Source organism: Petaurus breviceps, unplaced genomic scaffold, assembly GCF_028583685.1.
Source record: "Petaurus breviceps papuanus isolate PSGF00001 unplaced genomic scaffold, PetGlider_PUasm1.0 98, whole genome shotgun sequence".
NCBI classification, from domain to species: Eukaryota; Metazoa; Chordata; class Mammalia; order Diprotodontia; family Petauridae; genus Petaurus; species Petaurus breviceps.
Window position 1 is genome coordinate 6506120 of NW_027187460.1, and position 16077 is coordinate 6522196.

The window sequence follows — 16077 nt, forward strand, 5'->3', positions numbered from 1 at the left end:
CTATCTATCTATCTATCTATCTATCTATCTATCTATCTATCTATCTACATTTCTATTCCCTTCAATTATTCTCATACTGAGAAAAGTTTCATAAGTCACAATTATCATTTTTCTATGTAGGAATGTTAATAGTTCAACTTTGATAAGTTCCTTATGATTTCTTTTCCCTGTTTACCTTCTCATGCTTCTCTTGCTTCTTGTATTTGAATGTCAAATTTTCTGTTCAACTCTGGTTTTTTCGTCAAGAATGCCTGAAAGTCCTCTATTCCATTGAATGACCATTTTTCCCCTGAAACATGATACTCAGTTTTGCTGGGTATGTGATTCTTGGTTTTAGCCCCAGCTCCTTTGCCCTCCAGAATATCATATTCCAGGCCCTTTGATCCCTCATTGTAGAAGCTGCCAGATCCCCAGGTCATCCCAAAACTGGGGCTGGTGCTCTTATTCGCTGAGCCACCTGGCCGCCCCTAAGCAATTGGGGTTAAGTAACTTGCTCAAGGTTACACGGCCAGGTGTTTCTGGGTGGGTGCTAAGTGTCTGAGCCCGGATTTGATCCCCAGCTCATCCCGACACTGGGGCTGGTGCTCTTATTCGCTGTGCTATCTGGCCGCCCCAGTCCAATAATTTTTAAATTATCTCCTGGATCTGTTTTCTAGGTCAGTTGTTTTCCCAATGAGATATTTCACATTGCCTTCTATATATCATTTGTTTGCATCTGTTTAATAGTATCTTGATTTCTCATAAAGTCATTAGATTCCATTTGCTCCAATCTAATTCTGAAGGAATGATTTTCTTCAGTGAGCTTTTGAGATTCTTTTTTCATCTGGCAAATTTGGTATTTTAAGGCATTCTTCTCCTTGTTGCCTTTTTGAGCCTCTTTTGCCATTTGAATTAGTCTATTTTTTAAGGTGTTAATTTTTTCAGTCAGGTTATTGACTCTCATTTATAATTTTTTTGCATTGTTCTCATTTCTCTTCCCAGTTTTTCCTCCACTTCTCTTATTTGTTTTTCAAAATCCTTCTTAATGTCTTCTGTGGATTATCACCAGCTTTTATTTTTCTTTGAAGCTTTTGGTGTAGGAATTCTGACTTTCCTGTCTTCCTCCTGTTCCATGCTTTTATCCTTTCTGTCCCCAAAATAGGAGTGTAAAGCTGGGTTGCTCTACTTCCCTTGTTTGCTCATGTTGCCACTGAATTACTTGACTTTTGAGCTTTTTGCCACAGTAGGACTCTGCTGCCAGACAGGGGAGCTTTATCCCAAATGCTGGGGTTTTCTCAGCTGCTAGAGCTGGTAGTTGGGTGCCCCCTCTGAGGTCTCCACATGCTCTGGCAAGCTGTTCATGTACCACAGGACCTCCACCCTAGACTGCAATCCAGATCCAAGCAGGTTAAAGCAAGAGCAATTACTCCTCAGACTGGTCACTTGGTTCCCCTACAATCTGCAAACCAGGAGATGCAGCTGTCATGTGGCAGCAGCTGCTCGGCTGTGGTGCCTCAGCAGCTTCTCCCTTCAGGGGATAAAGGCCGGACTGCACTCCTGATCTACTGCATCCCAAAGTCCACAGTGCACTGACCTCTCACTTTGTCCTTAGCATCTATGTGTTGATAATTCTGGAAACCGCCACAGCTGCTGATGATCTGAAGGCCCTCCAGCTGGCGGCTGGTCAGGCCACCCTGAGGCAAAAACCTCTGACTCGCGCAGGGCTGGGTTCAGCTCCCAGAGAGCTGCCCTGGCCACTTCCTGTTTACCTGCCAGGCTGTCTTTAGCAGGAGGTTACTCTCTCTGTGTAATTTTGTGGGTTCTATAGCTCCAAAGTTTGTTCAGAGTCACCTTTTACATGAATTGGAGGAGCTGGAAGCCAGAGCTGCGTGGAAGTACTGTTTCTACTCCACCATCTTGACTCTGCCCCAAAAGCAATTTTTCATGCAGTCTTCCTTTGTTGACATTTGTAGACTTTCTCAAGTTTCATATCTCTTTGAATTGTTGTCTCAAGCAATCATGGTTTGGAGAAAAATGTAAATGTAGATTGTTACAGGAGAGATTGTCCGTATAAATTGTGAAAAAATAGGGGATTTTGCCTAATATGGAAAGAGATTTTTAAGATTTCCCATTACTGGGCGGCCAGGTGGCACAGTGAGTAAGAGCGCCGGCCCCGGTGTCGGGAGACCCAGGATCGGTTCCAGCCTCAGATACTTGGCACCCACACAAAAAATAACTGGCCATGTAACCTTGAGCAAATTACTTAATCCCAATTGCTTTAAAAAAAAAAAGATTTCCCATTACTTAAGAACTCTGATGAGTTTAGTAACTAAACATGACTCCAGAAAACCAAGAATGGAACATGTTTCCCACCTATTGGCAGAGGTGTGATGGACTAGAGATGCAGAATGAAACATATATTTTTAGATATGGTCAGTAAATGGATTTGTTTTGCACAAATACACTAACTTATTACAGGGAAGATTAAATAATTTTTTTGGGGGAGCATCAGAAGCGGTAGTGATATCAATATGAAAAAGGCAGCAATGAATCATTTAAAATATGCAGACTGAACAGAAAGAATTTTAAAGGGAGACATAAACAAGATAACTTTTGGAGATAACATGCTAAATTTAGTACATTCTTTAAAAAAACCAAAAAAATTAACTGTACATAATGAGGTTTGTGGTATCATATGCAGTGCTCTTTCTGTGTTCTTTCTTTTTTAGAGAAAAGTTTAGGTGTATTGGTGTTTGTTAAGTCCAGAATTAACCCAAAACTAAAAAAAAAAAATGTTGGCTTTGCTAGTTAGTAGCTATTCTGGTTTTCCCAAATCTATTAATAGCAGTAACAACAATAATAACTAACAAGTATTCTGAGTAGCAACATAAGATAGTGGGTAGAGAGCTACACTCAGTCAGGAGGACCTAGGTTTAAGTCCTGCCTTTGTGTCATCTGAGTCATGTAATCTCCAAGTACCCTGGTTAAATGTTGTTAGAAGGAATATACCAATGAAATCATAAGTCCAGAGCAACAACAAAGAAGGTATTGATCAGCTGGTGTGCATATAGCATTTTGTGGTTTATAATATAACTAATTTGTAACTAGCCTGGGTGAGCATGTGGTCCAAGGGTTTTTTCCTTCAAGACTGATTCCTCAGTCTTCTGACATGAGATCTGGGGCTCTTTCTATTATACTAAAGATGTCTCCAAAAATAGCTCACATGTCTGTTTCCTTGTAATGATTTACAAAGTGCTTTCTTTATATCAACCCTTTGAAGTAGGAAGTGCAAGGCTAGTAATACTGCAGGATTTCAAGGCCCTGTAATTTTGTCAGGGTATGTAACGGCAAGCACCCCAGCATCCCCAGGGTGTCTGCCAACACAGGTTCTTAGATCTGCTTTGTTAAAGTAAAGCAAATCAAAATGGGTTAATAAGCTTACTTTAATCAGTCAAATATGTATCATTTACCTAGTTCAGGGGAAAGAGGCCAGCACCCCGAACTTCAGAACATAAATCCTAACAAACTGGAAAGGGTTGAAGAATGGCTCTGGAGATGATAACTGCTATCCAATGCTAAATTCAGAGAGGTTCAGAACCTTCTACAGTGAGGGATCAAAGTGTTTGGAATATGATATTCTGGAGGGCAAAGGAGCTGGGACTAAAACCAAGAATCACAAGCCTAGCAAAACTGAGTATCATGTTTCAGGGGGAAATATGGTCATTCAATGGAATAGAGGACTTTCAAGCATTCTTGATGAAAAAAACCAGTGTTGAATAGAAAATTTGATATTCAGATACAAGAAGCAAGAGAAGCATGAGAAGGTAAACAGAGAAAAGAAATCATAAGGAACTTATCAAAGTTGAACTATTAACATTCCTACATAGAAAAATGATAATTGTGACTTATGAAGCTTTTTTCAGTATGAGAAACCTCAGAACCTCACTACTGAGTGAGTTTTCATTCCAGAAAATTTCTAAAACTGTTTCTATGTAAGGCAAGAGATGCAATTTCATCACCCTGTAATGGGAATGTAAATTTAAAGATCTTCCCTGCCTAAACCAAGGAGCAAAAATGTTAAATGGCAGAAATGGAATTAGAACCCACCGAAAAGAAAAGAAGATATAGATGAGGGGCTATACAGTTCCAGTCATGAGAGATAACCAGTAAAAATGCCTGGAGTTGGGAGGTGGAACAGCAAGGAGCACCGTGTCACTAGACTGTAAAACACCTGAGTTGGTTTGATATTAATAGCTGAGGGGAAGACTGATTGAAGTGGAGAGAGATGAGCCAGCAAGATCAATCAGCAGGCTATTGCAGGAGGTCAAATGTGAGATGATAAGGGACAGCATCAGGGTGTTGGTAGTGTCAAAGAAGAGAAAATGGTGTTTACAAAGGTAGAAATGACAGGACTTGGCAACTTATTAGAAATTAGAGAGTGAGGAATCAAGGGTGATATTTAGATTTTGAGCCTGGCTAACTGGGAGGAGGATGGTACTCTCTGTAGGGATAGAAGAGTTAGGAAGAAGTGAGATTTTTGAAAGGGGAAAGATACATAATGAATTCAGTTTTGGATATGTTGAATTTTAGGTATTTCAGTGACATCTTGTTTGAATTGTCCACTTGGCAATTAGAAATGTGAGGCTTGAAATCAGGAAAAAGGTAGAAAGACTTTTTCAGGAGTATAATCATACCTTATTTATATAGCCTGCTTTAAGTACTTTTTTTTTATAACACCCCTGAGAAGTGAGCAGAATAGCAGTACAAGTAGTTTGCCCATTTGATTTTTAAAAAATTTCTTTCCCAATTTTTAAAAGTTATGAATTTGACAGACATCAATAAACCTGACCATTTTCATGTACAAATAACAAAAAAAAGATTGTATATGAAACTATGAATGCTAATGTAGTCATATCGATAGCAACCTGTTTGTTCATATCCCTTTCTGAATTTCCTTCTTTTCTTTTCGGTGGGTTCTAATTCCATTTCTGCCATTTAACATTTTTGCTCCTTGGTTTCTTTATAAAGTGAGATGATTGGAATGTAAAAAAGAAAGAACAAAATAAAATTATGCTTTCTTTAATTACAATGACTAAACTTGATCCTAGAGAAAAGAAACGCCACCTCCTTTTGTTTCAGAGTATGGGGGACTATGGGTGTGGAATATTATGCATACTGTCTGTCAGATGTTGGGGATGTGTGTTCATTTTTCTGGGTTGATTTTTTTCCTCTTTTAAAATCTTTGTTACAGAAGAAGTCTTGCTGGAGTAGAGAAGAAGAAGAGGGATATATTTGGAAATGAACTTAATGTAAAAGCAGAAAGGATCAATGAGAATTGTTTAAAAAAAAAAACCCAGAAATAAACTAGGAGTTTGGAATACATGCTCCTTAATTTTTACTCCAATTCTAACATTCTTTAATTCTATTATTTTTATAGACTGTGGGTAGTTGAGGCCAGTGACTTTGGTAACTTACTTGGGGAGTAATGGAGATGACTCAAGAAGCCATTCCAGAATCATTATTCTTGTACTTTTTTTGGTTTGTTTTTGTCTTTGTTTTTTGCTTTTTGGAGGGGGGAGGGCAGGGCAATTGGGGTTAAGTGACTTGCCAAAGGTCACACAGCTAGTAAGAGTTAAGCGTCTGAGGTCGAATTTGAACTCAGGTCCTTCTGACTCCAGGGTCTTTGCTCTATTCACTGCACCTAGATTCCCTTATTCTTGTACTTTTCGGCCCCTATCTATAGATTGTTGACCCTGCTGTATTATTGGACTGATGTCAGTATCCTGACTGGTGCCCACTGCATTGTTGACCGGCATGTTGTTGTTTTTAAATGCATAGGTGTATTGGGCCTACTTCCAACACATCTCTAATGTAGATTAACAAACCTCTTTAAGGTTGGACTGTTGGGATGGCAGGTGTAACTTGGTACTGTATATCCTGCTTTGCTCTGGAGTGGAACCAGTGAAAAATTACTTTTTAATTCTTTCTCTAATGGTGATTGTAATTGACTGCCTCATTGGGAAAAATCAGTAGCTAAAGCAAAATCCTGAAAGCCATTTTAGATGTAGAAAGATATAAAAATTAATTATTTTTTGGTTGTATTTTCTGTAGATTTCCAGTGGGTTCAAGGAGCTGTTTGTGAAGTCCAGCTGATGGTGTATAATCCAATGCCATTTGAACTTCGTGTGGAGAATATGGTATGTGTCATGGCTCATTTACCATCACCAATGGATTTAAAAATTTTGAACTTAAAAATAAAATGAAGATTTCAATACACACATCAGAACACAATAATGGGATTCCATATGAAATTATAACTCTCTACTTCATACCACTTACTTTTTAAAAAAGTGAGTGAGGGTAAGGGAAGAGAATAAACATTTATATAGCACCTGCTATTTGCCAGCTGTACTAATCACTTTACAAATATTATCTCCTTTGATCTTCATGAAAACCATGCAAAATATGTGGTTTTAACCCCATTTTTTATTGTTGAAGAAACTGAGGCAAGCAGAAGTTAAGTGATTTTCTCAGGGTCACATGGCTGATAAATAGCTGAGGCTGGATTCAAACTCAGGTCTTCCTCACTCCAGACCCAGGGCTTTATTCATTATACCACCTAGCTGCTTTACATGTTAAACTGTACACTTTAATTTTAAAACTGCCCTGTTCATCGGTACTTCCTTCTGTTCTCTCCTGTACATTAAAAAAAATCTTTACATGGTCTTTTTGGGGGGAGAGGTCATCAATGTTGCTGCTCCCTAATTAAAAATAAGAGAATTAAGCACACACACACATACACATACATACACATACACATATTACCACCCCCACCCCCAACTTGTAACAAATAAGGCTAATCAAGCAAAATGTATCTCCCCAGTGTCTATGTCTAAAATATATGTCTCTTGCATCTTATGTCCTTGACCTCTGTCTGGACAATGGTAACGTTACCTCTTCATTGTTCCTTTGGACATTGATGTGATTGGTCATTGCGTTGATCAAAGCTCTGAAGTCTTTCAGAGTGGTTTTTCCTTATAGTTCTGTTGTTCTTGTCTAAATTTTACTCCTGATTCTTTTCACTTCGCTTAGTGTCAGTTTACATTGTTTCACAATTTTTTGATATTGTGTCGGCTCATTTCACATGAGGCAATGACTTTTTATTACTTTTATATAACACTCTTTGTTTAGCCATTCCAAGTTACCCAAGAGGCAAACTAAAGCGCCCCTTTAGAGTCTAGTTTTACTTTTCTCCCTCTCTCTGTCTTAATCCTTCCTCCCCACTGGCAGGATCAAGGAATTAGTTTTGTTTGTGACTATTTTGCCCCTAGTATTATCCTCCCTCTTAAAACCTCACTTTAAATTCCCACTTGTTTCTCTGCTCAATCTGATGTATTAAACATTAGGCTGGGGTGTGTGTGTGTGTGTGTGTGTGTGTGTTTTCAGTCCTCTTTTGTCCATTATAGATAAGAGTGAGGTTTATCTAGGACCACTACTTCCACCTCTTCCTTTATATTTGTGTACTTTATTTCTCACAAACCTCAAATTATGGGAAATACCGAGTTCTACCCCCCTTTTCTCCTTTCTATGCTAATATATTTGCTTTCCCCTCTTTTTCCTTTCTAAACAACTTGTTTACACCCTACTTGTACTTTAAATCTATTATTCCAGTTTTATAGATGAAGAAACTGAACTTCAGAGTGTAAGGTAACAGACTGAGGAACACAATGTTAGTAAATGGTAGAACTGATTGGACTTTGATCTCTTGTTCTCTGACTCTTAACTGCAGTTCCTTTATTTAAATTTTTTTTCTATATCATAGTGCCCCAAGATTAATTGAATGGGTTTACCAGATTTCCTAATCATAGGATCGTAAATTTAGAGCTGGAAGGGACCTCAGGGGTTATCTAGTTCAACTGTCTCATTTTCCTGATGAGAAAACCAAGACACATGATAAGTGAATGAAAAAGCTTTTAAATATTTAAAATGTACAAAGCAATAACTTAATCCTTGCAGATACAAGTAGAAAAGCAACAGTCCCTCTTCTCAAGGAACTCATCTTCTACTTGGTGGTGGGAATGGTGGGGTGGATAATGCAGGCCCTATCTCCACTGGGATGGCTCTCCTGGATAAAGGCTGTGAGCCTGGTGTGGAAGCAGGACTGGTGGTGGGGAGCAGCTCTTCGGCAGGGTCATAGGTTGCCTAAGGGTGTGAAGGGAGGTGGGGGTGTAGTGGTGATCTTTTGTCTGGTTTGTCATGTGCCTCCTCCTGTCTTGTCCTCAAGATCCTTTGATGTTTTACCTAGACTTGTTTGCCAGTATTGTTAAGTGTCTTGCCCAAGGTTACCACATTGTAAGTAGAAGATTTTTCAACCCTGGTCCTCTAGCTTCTAGTATTTTGTGTGCAATAATACCCTGTGCTTGGATGTTGAGAGAAGAAGGTAAAAACATAAACAAGACTTGGTCTCTGCCCTTAAGGAACTTAGAGTCTGATTGACATAGACTTCCTTTAAGATGTAGCAGATGTTTACTATACTTTAAGGGCTTCTAATATCAGGATACTTTTTAAATCCAGTGGAATGACTTTTCTTAATTTTCTTGAGTATTTAATTACAAAATAAGAGTTAGAGGTTACATTTGTAGGTTGTCTGTATCAATTCCCATCTGAAATGTGAATCTTCTTATATGGATCTTTTGCTCAAATTTCTTCAGTGATGGGGGGCTCATTATATCTTCAGAATATCCCTTCCATCATTGAATATCTGTAGTCATTAAAAATTTCATTCTTCTCTAGCTGAATCTGGGTCCTGTAACTTTAACCCAATGGTATTTATTAGTGGTGACCTCTAGAGCTATGCAATTAAATCTAATAATCCTTTATTAATATGACAGGTTTCTAAGATCATGTTGCGACCTAAGAGTATTCTCTTTTGTACATTGAATACTTTTTGGTGAGCCTTTTAAATTGACTGGTGGCTGAGAGAACTTACTCACTATTTTCTGATCAGTACTTAAAACATCATTGTTGCTGTGCTATTAATATTTTTCTCTTGATTTATTTATGGATTTTGTAGTCTGTGGCTTTTGCATTTTCAAAAATTGTCATATGTTCATTATATACAATGTCCTGAGAGTCTTGATTATATTAAATATAGTAGAGTGTCAACTATCTGAAGACAGTAATTCTTTGATTCTCTCCTTTTCTTCATGATCTGAGTTTTGGTACCATTTTACAGTTCACTTTTATAACCTATAGTGGCTAGCATAGCTCCTTGTGTGTAGTAGACATTGAATACTTGTTTATCAAAAGGAAAGAGTTAGATTGCAATTAAATATTTGTTCAGTTCATTGAACACTTACTATGGACAAGGGACAATATAAGATATGGTCTCTGTCCTCAAGAAACTAAATGTTGGAAGAGGAGCCAAGACGTGTAGAAAAGTAATTGAGATGCATGATGCACTATGAAAGTATAATAAGAGAGACACAGGGTACTATGAAAGTTCATAGGAGCCTGGGAGGTAAGGGGGAGGTTTCATTGGGGTGCCTGTATGTCATTTATGTTCTTAAGAAGGATTTGCCAGATTCTTGATATAATTTTACTAAAGTATTTACTTCCTTTAGTAAAGTCACAGGAGTTTTTGCTGGGTTCCCCCCTCCTCCCCACTTGACAAAGCATTATGCACATCAAAGAAAATCAGTCTCTTCCCTGATACTAAGAAAGAAAGATAATTTAGGAATTCTTTCATGAAACATCAAATTGATAGTAGGCAACTTATTAATAACTGCAGTAATGCTATCAGAATAAATGGAGCATTTGGAGTTAGAAGACATCAGTTTGAATCCTGACTCTGCTCCTTCCTCTTTGTGTTTTTGGCCTTGGCCAAGCCATTTCCCCTCTAAGAGCCTCGTTTTCTATCTTTTGAATGAGATGATCTTTAAGTTCTATGATATACTACTATGTAAGTTTGGATAAGTCTGAGACTTAGACTCTGACACTGTTTCCTCATTCCCAAAATAAGAAAAAAATAGATGATAATTTTTTGCATGTAGATAAGTCTGCCTCATAAGGTTGTTGGGGAAATTCTTTCTAAATATAAAGCACTTTATAGATGTAACTTATGGTTAAGTATTTGTATTATATACACAAATATAATGTATTTTTTCCTCTTAATAAGACCATTTATACCTTTAGAGGAGCATGTAAATTTCTCCAGTGTAATAGCCAAATGAAGATTGGGATATTTCGTGGCACTTACATTATATGCAAGGCAAAAATTCATTGTGAAGATAATTTATGCAGGGAATTTAGGGAGAAAGGACACACACAAGAAACTTAATGAGTGTACAATAAATTTTTATTATGATTGAACTTCCCCCCAAAGAGAGTATCCCATTAAGAAATTTAGAAGCAAATTACTTAAAATTCTAAAAGGTGAGAGGGGTTCAGATAAGATTTTTTAAAAGTGACAATGTCATGAAGTGGAAAGAAAACTGGATTTAGTATCAAAAGAATTATGTTTGTACCCCAGATTTACCATTTACTAGCTCTGCTACTTGTGGGTTTTATAATAATTGTAGCCTAGTCATTTAAGTTCTCTGATCCTCTGTAAAATTAGTTTTTTTTTCATTATCTTTTGTCTCTTTTTTTTAAAATCCCCAGTGCTTAGTACGGTGCCTGGCATATAGTATGTGCTTAATAAATATTTATTGATTGGTTGATTGATTAATGTTCTCAATACCTATCTGACAGGGTTGTAGTGCTAAAAGCAATTTATAAATTGTAAAATGCTAAGTTAGTGTGCTACTTTAAGGTAGACAAGGGAAAAGAATGTTGAACTAAATTCTTGCAAGCTTTTTATATTGAAAAAATTAGGTCAAAAATACAAATTTTCTGATTTTTCTGACTCAAGAACCAAGTATTGGTTACCATAAAGAAGAGCTGTTGGCACAGTCATTAATAGTGCTTTTGTGTGTAATTCTACACTCAAAGCTAATTATTTGTTTAAGACTTTCTCCCTTGATTAGAGCTATTAGCACATGTAAATATTTGATGAGTTAGGCCTCCTTGGGAAACGTAAGACTTAGGAATTTGAATATCCCATATCTGTCAAAATATTGTCTGCTCCAGTATCTTGGTCACACCCATTAAATGAGATATTTTTAAAGTGGGGGGAAAACACAGATATCCACTGAGAAATAATAATGATTATAGAATTCACTGAGATGTTATACAAACAAGATTTTGAGGGGAAAAAGTTTGGCTTTTATTTGAACCAGTTCAGTACTCTTTTTTTTTTTCATTTTCAAATGCTTTATTAACTTCTGATTTACATCATTAATTTCTGCCAGATTTTGAGATACAAATTTTCTCCCCATTTTTCCCCTACCCACCTCCCCAAAATAGCAATCCCACAGGATATCCCCTCCTCCAATCTGCTCTCTCTCATATCTTCTCCTATACTTCCTTTGACTTTTCCAGCAGGGCATGATGGATCTCTATGCCCCAGTGCTTGTATAACTTATTTCCCAATTACATGTAAAATAGTATTAATAATAGTGTGTGTATATATATATATATATGAATATATGTTTGTGTATATATATATGTATATATAATTTTAAACATTTGATTTTAAAACTTTGAATTCCAGATTCATTCCCTTCCTCCCTTGTCACCCACCCTTACTGGGAAGATAAGCAGTTCAATATAGGTTGTACATGTGTAGCTAATGCAAAACATTAATATAGAAGATATATTGTAAAAGACTGACTATATTTCCCTCCCTCCTATTCCACCTCCCACTTGTTCTATTCTCTCCTTTGATCCTGTCCCTTTTCAAAACAGAGTGCTTCCAACTTCCCTTCCCCCCAGCCTGGCTCCCTTCCATCATCCCCCCTGTCATCCCCTCCTACCCTATTCTCCTGTAGGGTGAGATACCCTATTTAGTGTGTATTTCATTTCCTCCCCGAGCCAAATTCAATGAGAATAATGTTGACCCATTCCCTTTTGCCTTCCTATTCTTCCCCTTTATTGTAACCATTTTCCCTTTGCCTCTTCCATGTAAGATAGTTTAGCCCATTCTGTCACTCTCCATCTCCTCTCATTATATTCCTCTCTCACCTCTTAATTTCACCTTTTAAGTGTCATCCCTTCCTATTAAATTGGTCCTGTGCCCTTTGTGTATACCTGTGAACATATATATACACATTCACATAAGTATTCATATGCCCATATACCCTCATATATATGTATATATATTATTATTCTCTTCAACTATTTTCATACTGAGAAAAGTTTCATCAGTTGCAATTATTGTTTTTCCATGTAGGAATGTTAATAGTTCAACTTTGATAAGTGGCTTATGATTTATTTTCCCTGTTTACCTTCTCAAGCTTCTCTTGCTTCTTGTATCTGAATGTCAAATTTTCTATTCAATTCTGGTTTTTTCATTAAGAATGCTTGAAAGTCCTCTATTCCACTGAATGATCATATTTTCCCCTGAAACATGATACTCAGTTTTGCTGGGTAGGTGATTCTTGGTTTTAATCTCAGCTCCTCTACTCTCCGGAATATCATATTCCAGGCCCTTCGATCCCTCAGTGTAGAAGCTGCAAGATCCTGTGTTATCCTAATTGTGTTTCCACAATATTGAAATTGTTTCTTCCTGGATGCTTGTAATGTTTTCTCCTTGATCTGGGAACTCTGGAACCTGGCTATAATATTCCTAGGAGTTTTCTTTTTGGGATTTTTTTCAGGAGGTGATCAGTGGATTCTTTCAACCTCTATTTTACCTTCTGGTTCTAAAACATCAGGGCAGTTTTCCTTGAGAATTTCTTGAAGGATGATTTCTAGATTTGTTCTTTGATCTTGGCTTTCAGATAAATCGTCAAATAATTTTTAAATGATCTCTTCTGGATCTATTTTCCAGGTCAGTGGTTTTTCCAGTGAGATATTTCACATTGCCTTCTATTTTTTTAATTTGTTTGGATCTGTTTAACATCATCTTGATTTCTCATAAAGTCACTAGCTTCCCTTTGCTCCATTCTAAATCTGAGGGAATGATTCTCCTCATTGAGCTTTTGAGAGTCTTTTTCCATCTGGCAAATTTGGCTTTTTAAGACATTCTTCTCATTACCTTTTTGAGCCTCTTTTGCCAATTGAATTTGTGTGTTTTTTAAGGTGTGATTTTCCTCAATCAGGCTGTTGACTCTCATTTCATAATTTTCTTGCATCGTTCTCATTTCTCTTCCCAGTTTTTCCTCCACTTCTCTTATCTGCTTCTTAAGTTCTTCTGTCGACTGTAACCAGCTCATATATTCCTTTGAAGCTTTTGGTGCAGGAGTTCTGACTTCACTGTCTTCCTTCTGTTCCATGCTTTGCTCCTTTTTGTCCCCAAAATAGGAGTCTAATGTTGGATTCTTCTGTTTGCTTTGTTTTCTTTGCCTGGTCATGTTGCCCCTCAGTTACTTGACTTTTGGGCTTTTTGCCACAGTAGGACTCTGCCACCAGATGGGGGAGCTTTCGTCCCAAACTTTGGGGTTTTCTCAGCTGCCAGAGGTAGTAGTTGGGTGCCCTCTCTGAAGCCTCCACACGCTCTAGCAAGCTGGTTCCCCACCCCAGGACCTCCACCCTAGACTGAAATCCCCAATTCAGTACTTTTGAGATGGAGCCAGCATACATATCAGTGTATTAAGGCTTTAAAAAAAACTAATGTTCTTAAGGATTCCATTCTAGTTCAAAAGTTTGATCTTAGATGCCAATAAGTTTCTCAAATTCAGCATGTCTAAAGGAGAATCTTTTTGCCCCAAACTCATCCTTCTTCGTAACCTTTTTATTTCTATCGAGAGCATCACCATCTATATAGTAATCCAGATGAACAATCTTAGAGACATCCTCAATTTTACTCTCTCTCTCTTCTTCCCCCTCCCTCTTTCCCTCCCTCCTCCCCCTCCCTCTCTCTCTTTCTCTCTCACCCTGCCCTTCCCCCATACCCATTCCGTTACCTAATTTTGTGGATTTTACCCCCTCAATAGTTATTTTTTACAGTTATTTCCTTTTTTTCTACTCATCATAACCACCCTTTTATTTATTGATCTTTCTGATGTTTCGTTTGGAATCTATGCTCCTGGTTTGAGTAACATTAAGCCTACTTCCTGACACCTCAGTCTTTCTTTTTCCCATCATGGCCTCTGAGGTCCTGGTAGAGATTGTCATACAAGTGGATAGGGTGGACCTCAACAAAAAGGTCACTGAGAGATGCTGGTAGAAGGATGAATCTGGAGTAGCGGTGGGAACCTAGCTATATGCCTATTCTTTCTCTTGGATCTGTCAGTTAGGAGTAGTAGGAGAAGAATTAGCCATTAATATAAAGGATTTCATGGGAAAACAGGGAATCCTTCAGGGATGGACAGTTTTTCTTTTTTTGACAGACAGCTTTTGTTTTTGTTTTTTTGGGGGAGGGCAATTGGGGTTAAGTGACTTGCTCTAAGTCACACGGCTAGTTTTTGGGCTAAATGTGTGAGGCCAGATTTGAACTCAGATCCTCCTGATTCCAGGGCTGGTGCTCTATTCAGTGCTCCACCTAGCCGCCCTGACAGACAGCTGTTAATAAGGTGAAGTGTAAAAGCTTAAGAAGTAGAAGAATTTGTTTATAGAGGATCCCAAAGGAATGAGAGGGCTATTTGTAAGATCATTGATTTATAGTTGGAAGGGACTTCAGAGGGCATCAGGTCTAATGCCCAGTTTTTCCACACATGGAAACTGCAGCCCAGAAAGATTTAAGCAACTTGCTCAGGGTCATAAAGTAGTAAGTAGTAAGAGTCTGAAGAAAGATTCAAACTCAGATATTCCTGATGTCAAATGTTGAGTTCTAGATGAGTTAGTTCATAGTGGGCCTATAGGACAATCAGAGTAATATTATATGGGATTGGGGTTTGGCAGAAGAGAACATTTGCATTCTGCTTGCACATCTAATGTAATGAGACTGGGTGACTGGGAGTACTAGATGGTATTCCCACAGGAGCTATATTTCTAGGCTGTGCTTTTTCAATGGACCTAAAGTTTTTTTTTTAATGCATAATTAATCTTGTTGTAGACAGAATTCAGAACTTTGGATTTTTGGTGTATACTTCTACAAGGTTTATCACCCTCCCAGTGTGTCTCACCTTATTGACGGTGGGAACAAGAATTTGGAGCCAGGATTCTTGGCAATGAACTGGAGAGGAGCAAGGGATGTTAGGTCTCTCTATGGTGTGTATTCTCTATGTGTTGCTTGGCTTGTTGACTTGAGCATAGAACATTATAGTTGGAGATCTTGGAGAGACATTACCGTCTGACTCCATAGAGTTAACTGAGATCTTGAGAAAGAAAGGGCAACCAGTTGGCACAGTAGAATGAGTGCCTGGAGTAAGGAAAACTTATTTTCCTGAGTACAAATCTGACTTTGAGAGACTTGCTCGCTGGGTGACCTTGGGCAAGACACTTAACCCAGTTTACCTCAGTTTCTCATCTGGAAAATGGGCTAGAGAAGGAAATGACAAACTGCTCTAGTATCTTTGCCAAGAAAACCCCAAATGGGGTCACAAAGAATTGAATATGACAGAAGTGACTAAATGACAGCAAGAGAAGGGGAAATGAATTTTTGAGGACCTCATAGTGATATGGTAGCAGAGCTGGGATTTGAATCCAGATCTCACTCTCATTCTAATGATTTTTCTAATATACCATGTTTTCCTGTGTTTGTTTTTTATTTCTCCTGCTTGATTGTCATTTTCGAGATTTTTGAAATCCCTGATTGTGTTTGGTGTATGGCATTTTAGTACTTCATTTATTGGGCCTATGTCACTTTCTTCTTTAACATGGATATTTGAGGGTTAGTCACACGCTTACATGCTAATTAAACCAAAGACAGAAATGATTTGCCCAAGGTTACAGAGCAAGTATTGGCTGATTTGGCATTAGTATTTATAGCTACAAAGCCTGATTATATTGTTCAGCAAACGCAATGCAAGATGATTTTTATGTTCTTGAGTAAGTTAAATGAACAGCTCAACAGCTTTGAGTGCACTATGAAATGTGCTTGGGCCACATACATTC

At 37.8% G+C, this 16077-nt stretch overlaps 1 protein-coding gene across 3 annotated transcripts in view; it reads left to right on the forward strand.

The window, feature by feature from the left end:
* The window catches only part of TRAPPC9 (trafficking protein particle complex subunit 9), a 1063197-nt gene that overhangs the window by 209101 nt on the left and 838019 nt on the right, over positions 1–16077 (forward strand). For all 3 annotated transcript variants that reach the window (XM_069081231.1, XM_069081230.1, XM_069081232.1), the window contains one exon: positions 6091–6176. In XM_069081231.1, the coding sequence (XP_068937332.1) occupies positions 6091–6176 (86 nt within the window). The remainder of the gene's footprint in view (positions 1–6090; positions 6177–16077) is intronic.